The 19354-nt window shown below is 56.2% G+C and overlaps 1 protein-coding gene across 1 annotated transcript in view; it reads right to left on the reverse strand.

Annotated features, from left to right (window-relative positions):
• Nucleotides 1–18226, reverse strand: part of PSD (pleckstrin and Sec7 domain containing) — a 38253-nt gene extending 20027 nt beyond the window's left edge. The window contains exons 1-5 of the mRNA XM_082054312.1: nucleotides 18151–18226; nucleotides 14303–15197; nucleotides 14121–14223; nucleotides 13180–13648; nucleotides 7271–7711 (exon numbers count right to left, since the gene is read on the reverse strand). Of these exons, the coding sequence (XP_081910438.1) occupies nucleotides 7271–7711; nucleotides 13180–13648; nucleotides 14121–14223; nucleotides 14303–15088 (1799 nt within the window). The 5' untranslated portion in view covers nucleotides 15089–15197; nucleotides 18151–18226. The remainder of the gene's footprint in view (nucleotides 1–7270; nucleotides 7712–13179; nucleotides 13649–14120; nucleotides 14224–14302; nucleotides 15198–18150) is intronic.
• Between the last annotated feature and the right edge of the window lie 1128 nt (nucleotides 18227–19354).

The following is a 19354-nucleotide window of genomic DNA, read 5'->3' on the forward strand; positions in this document are numbered from 1 at the left end:
CTGCACTCAGACCCGTGGGCCAGACACTTCCCTGGTGAAAACAGCTCTGATGCCCCACAAGTCCTCAGGGAGATGCACTTGGCTTGGACCAGCGCTGAGCTTGGCAGCAGCAGATGGTGACTGTGGTAAGACCTCGATGGGTGGCCCAGGGCAGACTTGTGCCCATTTTGCCCCAGCTCTCCCCAGGGAGTCCGTCCATTACCCCATACCACCCTGGTGGAAACAGCAAACCTCTCCTCCTCCCAAAACAGAGTGGCTGTATGCAAAGGTGCCACTAGCATGCACCTTGGTGCCCACTGCCCTCCAGCTGTGTCCAGGAGCACTGGCTGGCAGGGCCAAAGCCGCCCTGAGGAAGGCTTGGTGCTGCTGGGCCAGTGCTGGGCATGTCTCAGCCCCACTTCAGCTCCTCGTGCAGCTGCAGCCACTGTGTCCTCCACCAAGGACAGGGCTCACAGGCTCTTTGCTTCCCAGCAGCAGAGGAGATTAATCCATCCCAGCAACTGGCACTGGCCAGCCATGGGCTGTGATGTCTGTATTTGCCTCTAAAGCTGACAAGCTGCAATCACAGGGGCATGGGCACTGTCTCCTTCCCAGTCCAGCAGCTCCAAGGATGCTTCTCCAGCCACAGGCTGAGCTACAAAACCCAAGGCCACCCCACCACCACTCCCCATGGCCCAGCTGCCCCTCCAGAGCAAGTGGCTGTTCAGTAGCTCTCTGAAGACCTTTTCATTTTTTCTCATTCACCATCAGTGAAAACTCCTGATACCCTTCTGGACCTTGCCCATCCTCCCTAAGAAATTGTCCTCTTCACACGGCCAGTTCCTGGTGCCTCTGGGGGAAAAGATAGAGCTCTGAGTCTCCCCCCATGACCTCTCTTCCCAAGCTGTGCTCCTCAGCTTTCCTACCTAGTGCTGAGCATCTAGGCATGGGGCCATCTTCAAAACCTCTCTGTCCTTCAACATCTGTATCTTCCTGCAGGTTTCCAACCTGTGCCTGCAGTTCTTGCATTGCTACTTGCAATAGGCATGCAGGGATCACAGCCTGGATCTTAAACCAACTGTACCAGTGTGATCTGCTGTCCTCTCCCTCACCAAGTCCCCATTCTGACATTGAGCTTTACGTCAGTGAAGCATTGCCTTGCACTAGTCCGTGCAAGTGACCCCAGCCATGCCATGAAACAGGTTTTCTTCCAACACTCCAGCCACTCATACTGTTAAATAAGCACTATTAGCCTCAATATGCTGGGAGCATCCTGTTCATGGCACCGTTTGTCACCACTCAAAGCCTCATCTCTCTTGGAGAATGTGCAGCTTAAAGAGTGAAAACCAAGTGCCCAGTCTTCAAGCAAATGGAGATCAGAACAAGGAGATGTGTCCATGTCTGAGGCAACTGAGGTGATGTTAATTTTCTTGCCAATGAGCTAATGTCTCAGGGTAGGGTTTTTTTTAGTGTACTTTCTAAAGTGACATTTCAGTTTGGCTTGAAGAAACAGTGAGATAATATTTTCTACATTAGATACATTTTCAACCCAAGAACTGTCCCGCACTTAAGGAACAAAGATCAAATTTGGTATTGTGCGAGCATTCTCAGCGTGCCTGAAGTGAGTCATCCCCAAGTGTGCCCAGCGCTAGCTCATCCCTCTCTGTGCTGCCTGCCTAGGACAGGCCCTGCTTTCCACCATGTCACCAGGCATGCTGGCCCCCTGCCCCCTCAGAGGTGTTCATTGGAGAGCCTGGGTCCCCAGCATCTATGTCAGAAGCAGCAAGGCACTTCTGGGGACCTTTGTGAGGAAGGCGCATGATCCAGCTCATGGGTTGCACTGGGACGGAGGCTCTTTCCCAACCACCTCCCAGCCCAGCTCAGTGCAAGGACGGGGTTGTGTTCCCAGCCCTGGGGAGCAGCTGCGGGACCATGGTCCTGCTCATGGCCAGTGCACCACAGAAACTCCTTCTTCAGGGCCAGATACTTCTCCAGGGTCCAAATGTTCCTTCTCAGGGCCAAATACTCCTTTCCTGGAGCCAGATCCTCATTCACCCCAATATTCCTCCTCTGGCCAACTGCCTGGAGTCCAGCAGAAGAGACCACAGCTCCTTCCCTGGCTGCAATGCGGCATGTCACTGCAGGAGCACCAATGTACTCTCCACCCTGCCACCACAAACTGGGCATGCTTGGCACAATATTCTCTCCATGGCTGTCAGCAATCAGGAGCAATTTCCTCTGGATGTGGGGCAGCAGTAAGGCACTATCTCAGCAAAGCCTGCTCCAGAGGGCTGACCTCCAGCTCCTGGCTGCCAACAGGGATGTATCTGCATGGTGGGCTGGGTGGCCATTGGTTACAGCTGGGGGTGCTCAGCTGAGCTCTTGGTTTGTCCGGGTCCTGCCTGACACATTTACAGGTGGATACCTTCCGTAAGAAACTCAAAACCTCCAACCACAATCCAAGTGCCACTTGCTTCCCACAGGAGGCTGTTTTGCATCCTGCACCATGAAGGGACAGGGCAGGGAGCCTGGTCCGAGTGTGTGAGGGGCACGTGCCTGGGGGAGAGCAGCACTCTGCACTCAATTCCCAATGCCCCACACACATGGCTAGATGCCTGATGCCTCTGCCAAGCAAGCCCAGCCTGCCTAATATTGCTGCTAAGAATGTACCAGACCGGATCTTTGGCTGAGCTAAATAAATGCAGTTCCCTCCATTGGTCTCAGTGGAGTGACTTTGATTTATGACAGCCAGGATCTGGGCTGGTTCATTCCTCGCAGAATTCAAGTTAGGGCTGGGAGGACACTTGAAGGTCAGCTGGGCCAGCCTCCAATCACAGGCAGGGCTGGTCCTGCTTTCTGGCAGCTCTGGAGTCTAATGTGGTCCTCAAATCACCCGGCCACAGCAGCACTTGTCAGCATTACTGCTGCCAGATCCAGGTAGGACCAAACTTTGGGCAGCTGTGCTCCTCCTCAGTCCTGTTTCTCTGCAGACTTCCAGAGCCTCCTCTGCAGCACCAGCTCTCTCTGCAGACGCCTGCCTGTTCTCCATCACCCCATCCCACCAGCCCCTCTTCTGGGAGGTACAACCACTTCTGCAGAGGACAGGTGCTAACTCTGCAATCCCACCAAACAATTTCTGGAGCCAGCTGAAAGTCTTAAAATCTGATTACTCACCTACTGGGTGGAGGGTTGTCTTTTCCTTCAGAGACACAGATGCCATGGGGTAGTGCAGGGAAACCTGGGTGTCTCAGATCCTTGGGCAAAGCCCAGCCCGTGGGCTCTGGGTCAGACCCAGGGGCTGGAATTAACACCTGACACGACTGCCTGCACCCCATGGGGATGTGTTGTGCCTGAACCTAGCCAGCCCTGGGACCCTCCCACGCTTCCCCCATCCTCCATGCCATGGAGCGCCTGCCCCAGCCCCCAGCATTGTGACCGCATCCTGTGCCCCAGCTCCTGCTGCCCTTCATGGCTCAACATAGAAATGCTTGTGAGAAATTCCTCCCCCAAGGCTTGTGCCCCATCTCTTGCCATGCCAGTGCTTTTGGGGACACCTCTTAATCCTGCAACCCACCCTTGTCCCCCTCCTGTGCTCCCATCCCACACCATCCCTCCCTTCCCCTATCTCCATCCTTTCCTCATTGCCCTCCTTCTTCTGCTCAGCCCTCCCACATCACACCCCAAATCCACCCCACTGGGCCCGAAACTGTGTACAGCCCTCAGGACATCATCTCACCAGTTTGCCCAGTGCCAACTGGGAGCTCAGGCCAGCTGACAGACCTGCGCTGGCCTCGAGAAGGAGGGTCGGGGGGGGCACCGGCTCACCGACTGCTGCCGTAACAAAAGGGACCTTATAAAGAAACACAGCGGAGCTTATTGGCAGGGCCCCGGCGCTCCAGCACACGCCAGTAGCCGCGGTCTGGCCGGGGAGAGGCTGGGCTCCCGGCGCATCCCCCGCCCGGGCGGTGCGGCCCCGCGGGCTCCCCGCTCCTCCCACGCAGCCGCAGCTCCGCGGTGGAGCTCTCCCTCTAGCGAGGCTGCGGCCGCGCTGCCCCTGCTGCGCTATCCGACCCTTTCCACCAGGCACTTCGCAGACCCCCCCGCTTTGCTGCTGCTTCTCCTGCCTGCCCTTCTTTCTGTCCCACCTCAGGCGACGCCCCTGATTCAGGTCGCGGCAGAGCGTGCCTCGCTCACCTCTCGCGGGGGTGGCACGGTGGGCAAGTCACGTCCTCTCCTTCCACTGGCACTGCTCAGGGACCAGCGCAGCTGTGCCTGGCACCAAGGCTTGCTCTGAAGGAGTGGGACAGCAAGGGAAGCTGGGTGGCTGGATTGCGGGGACACTAGCACCACATCTGGCCCTGGCCAGCCCCACCAGCCCCAGAGAGACCCCACCAGCCCTGAAGGGCTCTGACCCCATGTACGCTCTGTGGGTGACCATCACAGCCCTGTGGACAGACTGCTTTAACTGCAGCCCTCTGCCCAGTGAGAGCTGGGGGCTGCACACCTTCACCTCCCGCTCAAATGGGGTAATAACTTTCTCACTCACTGGGGATGCTGCCATGCATGTGTTCTGGTCTGGACGGGTGGGGAGGGGGGTCCCACACTGGGACCCTTGCCATTCAGCCACTGCTCCCTCCCTTTCAGCCAAGGCCACTGGAGGAGGCGGAGGCATCCCAGTGCCCAAGGAAGCCTTGGCAGGTCTGCACTTAGGCACACTCCCCATGAACAAGGTCAAGATAAAAGTGTGGTCTCAGACAATCACGTGCTGAGGGACACCAGAGCCTTGGTGTGAGCCGTGAGGCTACGAGAACCAAGGCCACCAGCTGTGGGGGACACCAACTTGGGTGCTCCTGCCACTGAGAAAGATAGAAGATCACAGGCTGCAGGGCCATCCAGACCCCAACCATTGTAACAAATAACATCAGAGGTTTCACGGGCACAAGAGGGACAGCCACAGGGCAGCACACCCAGGTCTAGACCCGCTGGTGTTCATCACCAGTCACTCCTTGTGCCAAAGCCCTGCAGCTCGAGGTCACCTCTGCCAACCTTAAGGCCAACAGCCAGTGTAAAGCACAACCTCCAACGCAGAGCCTCCCTGCCTGGGGTCCCCAGTCCATCTGAGCTCGTGGCAGTCGGTCTGTACTGCTTGTGACCATAGCTGGTGGCAAATCCTCTGCTCAGGCCATGCTGGCACAGGTGATGTTGCATTATGACAGCTGCAGAGGTTTCTGAGCTCCTTTCCCCAGCAATTTCCATTAAAGGCCCCTTAATGGGAGCATCACAAGGACACTCCTCACTCAAGCAGATCAGCCCTGCCAGGTACCAGGAGCTGCTGATCTCAGCTCATGGGAACCTTTGAGCAACCAGCCGAGACAGTTCTTCAAACTACTTGTGAAGCTTCAGGTACCCAGGCCAGGGAGTGCAGTGAGGGCTGCCACTGGGTTTCCCTGCCACCGGGTTTCCCTGCCACCAAAGCAGAGGTGCTGCTGCTAGTGAGGGCTGCAAGAGGAGAAGGCAAGAGGCTCAACAAAGGTGGGCTCAGCAAAGATCCAGGGCAGTCTGAAGGGGCCACATCACCCCCTCCATGGCCTGTGCCGCAGCACAGTGGTGCTCTGAAACATGAGCTAGGAGGGGAGCACAGTGCTGCTACGTCCTCGGCACTGCTGGCATGCTCTGCGCTCCACTGACTATCAACCAGGGAGGAAAAACCTCTGATAAGCCACGTTATTGCTGTTCCAGCTGCCAGCTGTGTCTCTGCACCCTCGCAGCTCCCTGTGCCCCTGCGGCAGTGTTGCTGTGTATGATGGCACCCTGTGGACAGTAAGTCAAACACTGTCCTCTCAGCTTCTCCAGGGTGCCCTGTTTTGGTCCCTTGCCTTGGCAGAGGAAGAAGCAGCCAATTCTTCCTGAATAGAGCACTGAACGTGGCTGGATACTCCCACCCTTCGCTGCCTCGTGCCTCTCGGACTTCACCAGTTTTACTGCACAAACCTTGCCTGGTGTCTGTGCCACCATGTCCCTGGCTTCAGTGTCCCAAAGAAAGGGAAGGCCTAACCCGGTGTCTCTGTGCCCCAAAATCACAGATGCAATACCCCACTCTCCTCTCTTGACTGCAGACACCAGAGAAGATACAGAGCTCGGATCCCCACCTGAACACTCCAAGCTGAGCCTACGAGGATGGTACAGGTTGCGATCAGAAGTGACACAGGTTTAGTCTAGAAAAGACCAAACCCAAAACATTTTGGTATGGAAAAGACCAAAGCCTAGAAAGTGGGTGAGGGATTCAGGAGGCTCTGGTATTGCACAGGAAGTCACTGGGCAGAGAGACCTTGCAGGGAGGCAATGCAAACAGGAAGGTCAGCACTGCCATGACTGAGACACCAAGTTCTCCAAGAGCCACCAGCTCTGCAGCTGAACCACTGGGCTAGACCTGACCTCCAGACCAGACATGACCACTCTCCAGATGAGCGTACCCTGGAAAGGTGAAAAGATGTGGCCTGCCAACCTGCTACATCTCAAGTGCCTCAGCCCAAGTCCTTGATGGAAGGGGGAGGAGTGCAGGAAGGTAGTGTCTCAGCCTGGACATGGTCTCATCTAGGGACAGGCTGGAAGTGGTGGGGCTGAGCTCCCCCAGCCCTCTCCACCAGAGATCTCCCCAGGCATGGGGCAGCCATCCTGAGCCCAGGTGCAGGCAGGCTTGGAGCAATGTACAGGGAGCCTCTGGTGGGCTGTGCTCATCTCTGCCCTCTATCTCCCAGCATACACAAGGCTGAAGAGCTTCAGGAGGCCAGGACAATAGGTACAAGACCATGGGACTCCTGCCCTTCAAGAAACAGGAGGCTGTTACTCAGATGGCGAGGGACGCAGCAGTATCAGGAAGTCTTGGCCTCCAGGAGGGAAAGGTTGTGGAATTTCTACTGGTACTTGACTTCTGACTGGCCTCTCCCCACAGCCACCATAGATGTTAGACTCTCCTGCAATGGGAACCACCACGGGATTGAAATCCTGGGACTCTCTGCTTGCTAGGTTGGAGGAAACCTCACAGTGCTCCAGCACCAACAAAGCTGGCAGAGATTAAAAAGGAGATGTGCTCCCACTGACACACCTACCACAACACCATGGTGATCACTGGCCTGATCAGCCACTTCACAGAAAATCCCTCACACCCAGTCCTGACCCTCTTCCCCAGGAACATAAGTTAGGCTCTGGCTGCAAAATACACCACACAGGGTTGGACTCCACATCGAGCTGTGGTGGCCCAGCTGGACAGCAAGCAACTTTGGTCACTCACCTCATGTTGGAGGCCAAGGGAGTACCAAAGCTGTCGTCTGAGCGGCAAGGGCTGCGACGAGCACACTTTCTTCGTCTTCCCTGCTCCTCCTCCCTCTCTGTCCAGGGGGCATCTGTGGCTGAACTGGTCCCAGAGTCCGGCTCCAAGTGAGCCAGAGGAGCAAAGTTCTCCTCGATCAGCTTGGCGCTGTCTCGGATCTGTCCCTGTATTTCTGGAGTGAGGGTTGGGAGGTCAAAGGTGAAAAAGGTCCCGTGGGTGTGGGCTGGGGAGGAGAGGATGTCAATGGAGTCCAGGCTGGTGTAAGATGTGCCTTTGGCTCGATGGGACTCCATGATGCTCTCAAAATGCTTGCTGAAAGAGTCCATACCATCCTTAGAGAGGCTGTGCCCTAGGAAGGGCACTGGAGACTTGAGCATACCCTGTGTGTCTCGGTCCATGATCCTAGAGGGAAAGAAGGTGAGAAGAACTGGTCACTGAGGAGCAAGGGATCCAGGTCCCAAAACAAAAGCCCAGGCGCTGCTCCAGAAGGAAACTGGGGAGGGCAGAATCTCCTCTGAACATCTGTAGACCTCCAAGGAAATGCCTCCCCTGCCCAAGACATCATGGGAAGAGGGACTGCACTGGCCTCCCTCCAGACATATGCTTCTCCTTTAATGCGCCACAGACTTTTGTTCCTTTAGTGGCTCATCCTCATAAGAAGCTTATGAGATGGCTACTGCTCCCAGTCACTCAAGCTTAGATCCAATAAAGGACTCAAGAACCAGAAGCAGGATGTGGTTCAGCTCCATTACCAACCAAATCTGGAAGTGGCTGAATTTTCCATGAGCCTTCAGAGTTCCTGACACCCAGAATGCTTCTCCTGAAGCTGTTCAGGACAGCATGACACCATGAATGCAGCACCATGGATGCTGAGCATCATGCTCAGAGCATCATGCTCAGAGCATGACCAACACTCATCTGCAAGGTCTGCTGGCTGGTCCCAGGAGACATCTGGGATCCAGCACAATGCGATGCTGAGCCCCAGGTTTCCCCAAGCAGTACAGAGTGAGCCCCACACCCAGCTCTGAGCTCAGGGACCTGACCTGGTGCATGTCCTAGAGGCCAGGCTTGGTCCTGGCTCATCATCTTGTCAGGGATCAGCCCTGCAGAAAGGCCCAGCCTGTCTCCAGTGCAGGTCTCCAACACAGGAGTTTCTAAACCCTGAAGCCCTAAGTGTTTTATCCTGTAAATGAGGTGAAGTACAGCCTGCCCATCCTTCTGAGCAAGTGACAACAGGGACATTTCAAACGCAGGGAACATCAATGCTTCAGCCATACAAGCATAAACAGAGCCCTAAAATCCTGCTCTACTCATAAGCTGCTATCGTTTTATTAAAGCAGCAGAAAAGCACTTGTTATGCCACTCTCTCCTCTGATTAAAGGAGAGGAACTGATCCAGCTTGTCATAACATTTGTTATGAACAAACAGCTTCATACAGAGGGCTCAGAAAATGCATTGCTGTTACAAGCACCAAATGATCTTCATTCATTAGCCTTCACATACCGCTCAAAAATCATGCCCTGATTACTTCAGCAGGCTAAGAGTTGGCAGCCCGACTCCCTTAGATCACAGCTGGCTTCAAGGGCAGCATGGCTAAGCCAGGCACAGGTAAGTGAGGCAGGACTGAGGCTGCTCTCGCCACCCACCAGCGTGTCCCTGGCTGTGCAGCACTGCTTGGCGCTCTGACCATTCTCATAGGAGCCCCAGGAGCAGCCAACTCTGGGGTAGCTTTCTGGTGAGGACAAGGCAGAAGAGACCTCTTTAACATCTGCAGATGAGCTTTACAGATGCAAATGTGCATTCACTATCCTTACCACCCAGCTGTGTGCTACTAAACTGAGCTAATGCCGCTGACTTCATTTTGTGCCTTGAATCCATGAGGGTGATGGGCTGTGCTGGGGAGGACAAGACCAGCAGACAGAAGGGACTTTTTTCCTAGGAGAGAGAGCTGGGCTCATTCTTGTGATCAAGGATATTGTCACCAAGCCACAGAAAAAAACACAGCTGATTTTGTACACACCATCCGAGCTTTGGAAGCCATCTCTCCACCCTGAAATATCAAGCGCGAAGCCGTTCAGCTCCAGAAGGACCTAGTCGCAGCAGCATGGGCACAACGCTGCCTGCACACACCACTCCTGCTCAGACCTAGATGCTTCATCTGCCCTCGCTGCGCTACCCAGCCCCCTCACACCCCACTCCAGCCCCCCAGGAAGGGTCACTGCACCGTCACCAAGCCAGACAAACGCAGCTGGGAGGAGCAGAGGCGGGGAGGAGACGCAGAGGCTGCAACTGAGCATCTGCGCAAGGGCGGCAGGAAGCAGGAAAACAAATGGGTTTCCAGCCTTGAGCTGGGGCGGGAGAGGTAGTGAGCCTCCTTTGGGAGGGTCCAGGCGGTTACGGAGGGGAAGCGGGTCCCAGAAGCCACTGGCCATGCTGCATTGCCCGTTAGCAACAAATCCAGCAGCTGATGGAGGGGAAGGGGCTTGCTCTGTTCCCCCTGCCTGGTGCTGCAGAGCCCTGCTGTCCCTGGCAGGGTGGTGAAGAAGGAACAATCTCTCTCCTCAGACCCTCAGTGGTTTTCTCTCCGCTAAATGCTCTGGTGACCCTCCAGACCCCTGACTGTCCCAGCCATGCCCCATTCCTGCCTGCACAGGGCTCTACATGGGGATCCCAGCTCAGCTTGAAGAAGGTAAGGCCCTACAGCACCACCCAGCAGCCCCTCACTTCATTCCTCTCTGAACAAAGCTCTTGTACAGACCAGCCTCAGCAGCTCCTTGCACTCCCCCAGGCTCCTCACACATCCCTAGCCTGGCAGCTGCCTGCTCTTAGGGCTCAGTGTCCTGACTCCAACCCATGCTCAGCCACAGGTACTGACCATGGGTGCTGCAGTCTCCTCCAGCTCCCACACTCCCCTGCCACCTCCACACTGTCACACTGGGGTCACACTGCCCTCAGTCCTCCCCTGCAAGCTGCAGGTGCCTCTCCCAGCTCATGGGCAGGTGCCTGTGATGTCACCCTGAGTGTCCCTTCTTCAGCCTGAGCCTATGGGACGTGGGAACATCACCCCGAGTTGCAGCTCTGTGGCCACATTGGGCTCTGGGACTCAGCCTCAGCACAACAAGTCAGAGGCTTGTGGCTACTGAGGCAGGTTAAGCACAAGCTTAAGCATTTGATAAAATCGGGCTGTAACCATTTTTTTAATCCCCAACAAGGCCTGCCCTGCAGCTATTTTCTCGCCACAAAGCAGCAAGCACAAAGGCTCTGAAAAGGCTCCCCAGGGAGCAGATCCAAGGGCTTCCCTGGGCAAGGCTGCTCTGCTTGCAGGGAGAAAAAGCATTTCTGCCTCCTGGCAGCCCCTGTGCTCCCGGGGGAGGGAGGCACCCCCAGCAAACTTCTTCCAAAGCCTCTTCTCTCTTATCAGCCGCAGGCAGCCGTGCTGCAGGGCCAAGCCAGGCCCTGCCTCCAGCTTAGCCAGCATGTGTGCCAGTGCTCAAGGAGGAAAAGAATTGAGCCCCTTCTCACTGACACGTCTTGGTTCTACGGGACTAATGGGAATAAAGACAGTAGAAGCTTAGACTACTCATTAGAGTCAGTAGATTTGACTCTAAATATATTCAGGCAGCAGATTTGCTGGAAAAAGATATCGTTTCTTCTGTTGCTTTCCACGTCTCGTTTGATTTGGTGCTGGATTTTTTTAGCTTTTAGCCTGCTCTTATTTTGGGAGGGTAAATCACCAAAGAAGATGCCCTTTGGCCAGAATATGAAGGACAAAAAGATAGCACCAAGCCAAAATCCCCTTTGCAGAATCTAAACCCTTAAGGTTAGATTTTCAAAAGGATTTACATGTCTAAATGCTGCAAATCAGCATTCAAAGGTACTTCAGTAATTTTGTAGGGCTGATCCTTCTCAGCTACCAGGACGGGCCTGGGGTATAGCAGCTCCTGCAGCAGCAGAAAGGTGCCAACTCTTGGGAGCCTTGGGGGCTTCTTAATCACTCCAGCACCACCCCTCCGGTGAACAGGCAAAGCTGAAAGCTCAAAGTAGGAAACATCAATACTGGTGACTGCTAAACAGGGAGGAGGATTGCAGCTGCAGAGCAGAGCTCAGAAACAGTGTGTAAGCAAAAACCCAGGGCTGTGATGCAGGGACTAAATGAGCTCGCGTTTTGAGGCTCATGATTTTCAAGATGCTGCCCACAGGGTCTGCACCTACATGGGGAATATTCAGGGGTCCGCAAAGCAAAAACCACTGGTCTACAGAGAAGCCGTGTGAAATTAATATGACGCCCCTATAAACACATTGGTAATCATAACAGGAGCACCGTCTTTAGGGGCAACAATGCATTTAAGGACACATCCAAGCTTTCAGCACTGTCTGGGGAGCTACAGTAAAGTGTGTCAGAGGGCAAAAAGCAGGTCTATGCTTACAGTTCATAGGACTTGTAGTGGCCTAGTACGTAACTGGAAATAAAATGCACACCTTACACAAAACTTCTGTCACTATTAATTTGTAAAAGAATATATAAAAAATGGCTTATTTTCAGCCTTTCTCTAGAACCCAAGGTTTGTGAGGACAGGGTGGGCAGCCGGGAGGGATGTGTACGTCCCTTCCACTAGAGATGCAAGGGCAGGACAAACTGGCAGGAGCCCAGCTCCCCTCAGGACCCACACCTTCCCTCCCCATGAGCCCACCACCCTTGTGCTTCTCTTTCCCAGCACAGGGACACCACTGGTGGTTACAGTTTCATTATCTTTTCCCACCAACCAGATCAAACCATCCCTTTTCCTTTTCTTCCACCTAAATGCTCCCTGCCTGCTTTCTGCACTGCTAGGTGAGTACACGCTGCCACGTGGCATCCCAGGCATCGCTCTGGCTTTGTGCTTCCCAGGTGAGACCTTTCCCTGCTCCTGCAGAGCATCTGCGGATGATGCTGAGCCCCATCATCTCACACTCCCTTTGCTGGTACACGTCAGGAGATGACCTTGGTTGCCATTGCCTGCATGGGCATCTCCCACTCCTTGCCAGGGCCTTTCCCCACAGGCAGCTGTCCCAAACAGTGCTCTGGAGCAACTTCCCTCCTGGGGTACGCAGATGATGCCCATCACTCCTCATGGTCAAACCACCACTCCAGAGGACACTCCATGGGCAGAGTCTTGTACCACCAGGCCAAAACACCATCTCTCATAGGTCCTGATCACCAGTGCCCAGCACAGGGCAGATGGCAGCTCGGATGGCATTAGTTGCCCACAGGTGGGCAACTGAATGATAACTTTGTTATTACCCACTCCATCAGCCTCCCAGCACAGGGTGTTTTGCCACACAAATGAAAAATGACATGAAAGTGCATCCCCTACTCTTCCCCAAACATGGCAAATACCTACTGAGGCCAAGCAAAAGCGATCTCTCCCACTGCCGAAGCACAGCCGTCTGCGGAAGGGAGTGCAGCCCAGCAGTGCCTGCCAGCACGCAGCAGCTCCAGGACATGGCCTGGCCTCAGGTGCCCTGACACTGTCACCACAACGTCCAGCAGCACCAGGGCAGGACGTAATTAACCTAGCAGGACTTGCACCAGGAAGCCTCGGCTCAGCTGGGAGACCTGAGCTGCATGGCTCACCCCAGGGGTGCGAGGCCCATGGTGCAGCACCCAGGGCTGGATCACCTGTGCTGCCCTGCTGTTTCCATAGGGCACTGAGCCAGCCCCAGTCCCAATCCCAGTGGCGCAATCCAGGACCCCATCTGACCCCATGCACAACTTGCATGGAGCTAGTGGGATTTTTGGCTCAGATGCTCTTTGGCAGAGTCCATTTTGCCATGCAGGGGACAATAAGGAGCGTAAGAAGAGCTTTTTGCCCTCATGCATGGAGCCTCACCTTTCCCTATTCTCCTTCTTCATTGCCTCAAACACTTCATCATCTTCATCCACATCCCTGTCCTGCAGCTCATCCTTTCGGCAGCCAGCATCTGGGGCAGGGAGCTCCTCTGGTGTGCTGTTTCTCCTGCCTGGTGTGCCCCCGAAGCTTGGGTTGCTCTCACTGTCCTTCTGGCTCTCAATCGCTGAATCCACCTCCTCCTTCTCAGCCAGGATATCGTCAATGTTGGTTTCGCGATAGCACCTCAGTGGTACGGTGTCCAGGTCTGTCTCAGAGTACTTCACTGTCCTCCTTATAATCCCAGTCTCGCAGGAGCTGGTGTTCTGGCCGCCTGTAGGAGACACCTCTATCTCCACCTCCACGTGGCTCAGGCTGTGCTCAGGCACTGGCCCTGGTGGCTCTGCAGGCAGCGAGCAGGAGGGCTTCTGGAGGGGCTCAGCCAGGGGAGCAGAGTCAGGGGCAGAGGAGCCTGCAAGTGAGCACAAAGAACTCAGAGCGTGGGGAGCTGCACTGGGGAGCGCTGGAGCATCACACACACACAAGAGAGGGGTCACATATGTGATGGACACTGGGGAATGGAGGTGCTAGAAGGAAAAAGTGTGGGAGAGGCAGAGACAGGGTGCTGACAGTGTCATTGCACCCACAGCCAGCCCCAAATCCCTTCTGCAGAGATAGCTAGGGGCTGCCAGGTATCAGGGTCCTGCGTCACCCCCTTTGCTCAACACTTTGCATGGCCACAGTTAACTCTGTGGCAAGGATGTTGTGTGCAGAATCAGGCCACAGGATGACACAGACTGGCTGATCTCAGGGGGATCTTGGCTTTCCGGTGGGGACTGACAAGTCCAAAGGGATGGGCAGCCCCAGAGGGAGTCTCAGCAGCAATTCAGACTTGCAAAGTAGAGGTCGGTCCAGCCAAGGGCATAGTCCCCCCAGCCTCTTACCTGTCTTCGGGGCATCTGAGGAGCCGTAGAAGAATTCCCACTTGGCCCTGGCGATGCGCTGGGCATGGGCCGAACTCTGCCGAGGGTAAGGCCAGGCATTGCCCTGCGGAGGGGAGAGCGGTGAGTGGGCAACAGACTCCAGGGCAGAGCCCATGCCTGGTGCGGGGAACCCCAGCACTTACCTGCAGTTGGGGGTCTGGCTTCAGGGGGCTCCTGGTGAAGCCGGGGAAGTCCTCCGGCAGCCCGTTGGTGAGGGAGCGGCAGAGGCAGTTGGTGTCGAGGGCGCAGGGCTCCTTCCCACAGGACTGTGTCCCCCCCGGGGTCCTGCCCCCAGCCAGAAGCGGGTCAGATGCGGAGGCCTCCAGCTTCAGTGTGCACAGGAGCCGCTCCTGGGGTAGAGGCTGGGGCTGGGGGGACCCCATGTTCCTGCTGAGCTCCAGGCTGCGGCTGAGGCTGTCGGGACTGTTGTCCCAGCTGGGCTGGGAGAGCGCCAGGGTCTGCACGCTGGCCTTCTCAATGAAGCGGAAGGTAACAACGGAGCTGTGTCCCTCTGAGGCCGCTGCCACCAGCGGGCTGCGGCTGCCCGGGGAAGAGAGTGCTGGGCTGGGCTGGCCCCGCTGCGGGGTGCAGGGGGCCGTCATGCGCCCTGCGCCCAGGCAGCTCCCGTTGCCAAAAGGAGCCCCCTCCGCCGGCTTGCGGGCCAAGGAGCCGGTGCTGTTGTAGAGGCCAAGGGGGCAGCGGCGGACGTCCGGGGCCAGGCCCTTGCGCAGGAGGTGGAGGCGGCCGGCATTGAGGTTGGGGGTGAGACAGCGTGGGGGGCTGTGCCTCCCAGCCTCGGGGCTCCCCCCCACTAACCAGGGTCTCCGGTCCACCCCACGAGTGAGCAGTGGTGGTGAGGCAGCACAGCATTCCTCAGGGTGAAAGCGGACGGGTCCCCCTGCCTGGGCCATCCTGCTGGAGGAGGGCATGGAGGCGTCAGGTCCAGAGCCTTTCAGGGTGGCACAGCGATGGTGAGGAGGGTTCCCGGCACCCCTGAGATGATGGCTGGGTTGTGGGGTGACGCATCCTCAGACAGCCCTGAAACAAGGGCAAGGAGAGCTGGTTAGGGGAGGGAGGACACAAGAAGGAGGCTGGGGCCACAGGCAGGACAGGCAGGTGCCATGCCTTCACGGCAGGAGAAATAGATGCTCCAGGTGAGGCAGCCCCATTCGAATCTCCTTCTACTGCAAGAAGCAGGTGAGGTTCATTGTAGGCATCACACCAGTACCACTGCAGGGACACTGGCAGCCCTTTGCTCGGTCCCCAGGCACCCAGAGTGTTTGCTTTCTTCCCAGGGTGCCAGGATGCTCAGGCACTTCTCCTACAGACCAGCACCCCAGACATGGCAAGAGCGCACTATGCACTTTAAAACAGGTTTCATTCATCCTGCTTTCAGTTGAATAGATTTACTACCCACAGTCTACTAAAATCACTTCAATAAGGGGAAAAAAAAAATGACACACTGGATCACTGACACATCCTGAAATTACACTTGCTCAAGGAGTTTAACATGAGCAGCATGGGCATGGAGCTGCTCTCTTTGGAGGTCAGCCTGGGTTTGAAGTCTGTCACACCAGCGCATGCCGCAGCCGCTCTTAGTGGCACAGACAGAGCTGTCAACACCTGCAGATCCAAAAAGCAATGGTTATGACAGTCCCACCCTGCGGGAACAGAGCATGCCTGCCCTGCACACAGCTCACCTGCCTGCCTGCCTCTGCCCAGAGACTGCTTATGCAGAGGTGAGACCAGCCAGCCCACAGCAGCAAGTGGGCAGCTGCAAGGGACGGCAGGACCCGGAGCTGCCATCGGTGTCACTGGCAGGGCTGCTTACACTTTTCTTTCTCCCAGTGGAGCTAAAACTTGTCCTCATCCTTCTCCGAGTTTATCCAAATTCCTGGTGTGCAGAGAAGACTCTGTCTTGGCTGCTTTTGCCTTCTGACAGATGCCAAGATATTAAGATCTCATCATTTGAAAGCAAGAAACCAAATGCCAGTTGCAAACAGAGGAAAGCATGATTTCTTTTCCCTGTTTCCAAGTACAAACCAGACAGGATTAAATTCCTGAAGGATGTGGGGCTGTATTTTCAATGGTGTTTAGGCTCCAGAGATGCAGAGACATAACTCTCTATAAAATAGCCCAAATCACTCTTATGGGGCAGGCGCCCATCTATCTGCACTATCACACTGCTAAAAAATCTGGCTCCTGCTGAGCAGTAGCAATCTGTAATTCACTCACCACAAAAATATACTCTCCTGTTGAATATACCAGTTACTGTTTTTACAGTCTTGTTTTTTTTTTTCTCTGTTAGGGTTGTGTTCACATTCAAGGTTGCTGAAGTTAACTGATAAATAATAAAGATGCAAGGTTTATATATTTCAAACGAAATTCCACTTTTTATCTCAATGAAGACTGACACACATGCCAAAGAAAAAAACGCTATCACTAGGAATAACTGGAATTCGCTGTAACATAACAAATCTACAAAAAACAGCCTATCTCAATACATGTGAGATATTGCTCAAATAAATGGCAGAAGCACAGCATGTCCTCCTGGTTATCAAAGAATTATCAAATTCAGAGTAAAGGCCATGCCCGCCTGTGAGCCACTGAAGCTAGATGGCTACACCATCCAGCAGAGTGAGCTTTTCTTTAATAATGAAAGGTAAAAAGCACAACTGCAACAGAGATGAAAAATCAATGATGGAGCTAAGTCTTCCTGCTTGCTGATTTGAATGGTGAATCAAATTGATGCTCTTTAAATCACCATGATGAATGTGTTGGGCTGTAAGGCACCAGTGGGCTGGAGGGAGCCTTGCTGGTCCCACCACCTGAAGGCAGGAGAAGCCCCACAAAGGAAAGCTCACAGGGAGGCTGCCCGGGCAGCCCAGGGTATACATGCAAGGAAAAAACTCAGGAGCTGCAGTGTGATAGCTGGGGGCTGCGCATCAAGGTGGGGGATTTCATTTGTTCAATAAAACACCTCATACATACATGAAACTTGCTCCTCCTGGCTGTCCCTTCTTAGCGGTCAAAAGGATGTCCAGGGACTTTTCACAGCCCTTGTTTTGAGCTGTACCCGGTGCAACAGGGGATGGCTACTTCCCATGCAGGTGCTTGTCTGCTTGAGCAGGGCGATGCGGGGTGAAGGCAGCAGCAGACAGCAGCAAGTGCTTATGCTGTGGGGGAAGAGCACACCCATGGCGGGGGTGTGTGGGGACAATGCAAGGGAGGTGGGGAAGGATGCAAGGGGAACGGGCAAAGAGTGAGCCAGGGATGGGAGGGAAGAGAGAGGTACAGGGCTGGGAGCTGAATCCACACTGTATCTGTGTGCTGGACATGGTACCGCTGTCAGCGGTGGTGACAGGGAATGGGGAAAACCAGGCGGTGGGTGTCGGACTGTCGGACCGAGTGGGGCAGGATGGCGCCCGGGAAGTGCCTCTGCATTCTGGAGGGACACGGAGCAGCTTCGAGGGTTGCAGGGGTGGCCGAGGAGGGGTGCTGGCGGCCCTGAGTCACGAACGGGGGACCCCTTCCCGAACGGGTGTCGGGGTGGGGGACGTGTTCGTCCTCCAAGCTGGCTCTGAGCCCGCCCTTGCCTCCCCGGCCCCCCCAGCCCGGCCTCCCTCGCGCCGCACCTCCCGTCTTGGCGGGATCAGCCCTGAGTGGATGTGACATCCATCCGGATGAGCAGGGAGCCCCCCGGCCAGGGGGGCCGGCGGAGCCGCTCGCCGCGCCCTGCCCGGGTTCCCCCTGTCTGGGCAGGGGCCCCGCGCCCGTCCCGCCGCACCGGCACACCGGGACCGCTTCGCGGCAGCGGCGGGCGGGTCGCGGCTCCGCCGGACGTCCACCGGTGCCAATTCAGCCCGGTGCCGCTGCTCACCGATCACCGCTGCCGGGAGGGCGCAGAGCCTCCCCGGCTCCCGCAACAACTGCTGCAACTTTCCCCGCTCCCCCGCTCCGGCCCCCGCCGCGCCCTGCTCCGCTCCCTTACCGGCAGTGCCGCCGCCGCATGTCGCGCACCGCTACTCCGCGCTGCCGCCGGCACGGCACTGCGCGGCACGGCGCGGTCCGCCCCGTCGGGCGCGGTGCGGTACGGTGCGGTACAGTACGGTACGGTGCTACCGGCCTCTGCCCGCCGGTACTCGCCGCGCTAATCCCGGTCCTCCCCTGTCACTCCGCCCCGCTGACAGCCCCGAGAGCCAATAGGAAACCCCTGCCGGGCGCCGCGCCCCGCCCCGCCCGGTGACACCGGGACACGCGGAGCGGGGAGCGGCCGGACCGACAGCGACCCTGGGGTGCATGTCCCCAGGTGCAGGCGGGCGGGCGTGTCCCGGTGTAGCACCGTGAGCATCCCCATGTCCCTGTGTGCACATTCCGGTGCAGCACTGTGCACAGCCTTGTGCCCCAGTGTAACACTGTGCAAGGTCCTGCTGCCCGGTGTGCACACCCCCACGTGTCACTGTGAACCTGGCCTCATGGTCTGGCAGGTGTGACCCCATATGCTGCTTCACATGTCCCAGCGTAGCACTGCACACGTCCGTGTGTTCTGGTGTGGACATCCCCATTCAGCATGAACATCATCACGTATGGTGTGTCCCTGCTCAGCAGCGTGCATGCTCCCATGTGACTGCGGGCACATGTCCTCATGCATGAGCACGCATGGCTCTGTGTGTTGTGCCTTGTGCTGCAGAGTACAGTCTGCCCTCTACCCCACCACGGTTTGGGGACCACAACTACAAAAAGACAAAAGCTGCATGTGGCCAAACCCAGCAGGCTTGTGTCACTCACCTTGGAGCAGAGACTCTGTGCTGTCAGTTATCCTCTCAAGAGGAACCTCACCCTAAGTACACTGTGGCCACAGGTGCCAAGCAATTTCAGGCCACCACAGACTTTACACCACTATGTCACCAGTCACCCAAGGATAGGAAATGCCACTCCAGTCTCAGGAAAGCCCTTAATGCTACAAGGGAGAAAAAACACCATCCTTTGACTCCAACCCAAGGACTTTGCTGGCACAGGAGGCGGGTGCAAGCAGAAATGGCATGGGGCAGTTGGGTGCCAAGGCAAGAGGTGCTGTGGCAGGGCCCCCGGCCACTACGCTGCAACCACACTGGGTCTGCACGTGGCAGCTGACAGGGCTGGCAGCCAACACTCCCTGCCCGCCCAGCCTGCCAGATCGATTCGCTATTAAACAG

This window comes from Streptopelia decaocto (assembly GCF_964273445.1).
Source record: "Streptopelia decaocto genome assembly, chromosome: 5".
Taxonomy (NCBI): Eukaryota; Metazoa; Chordata; class Aves; order Columbiformes; family Columbidae; genus Streptopelia; species Streptopelia decaocto.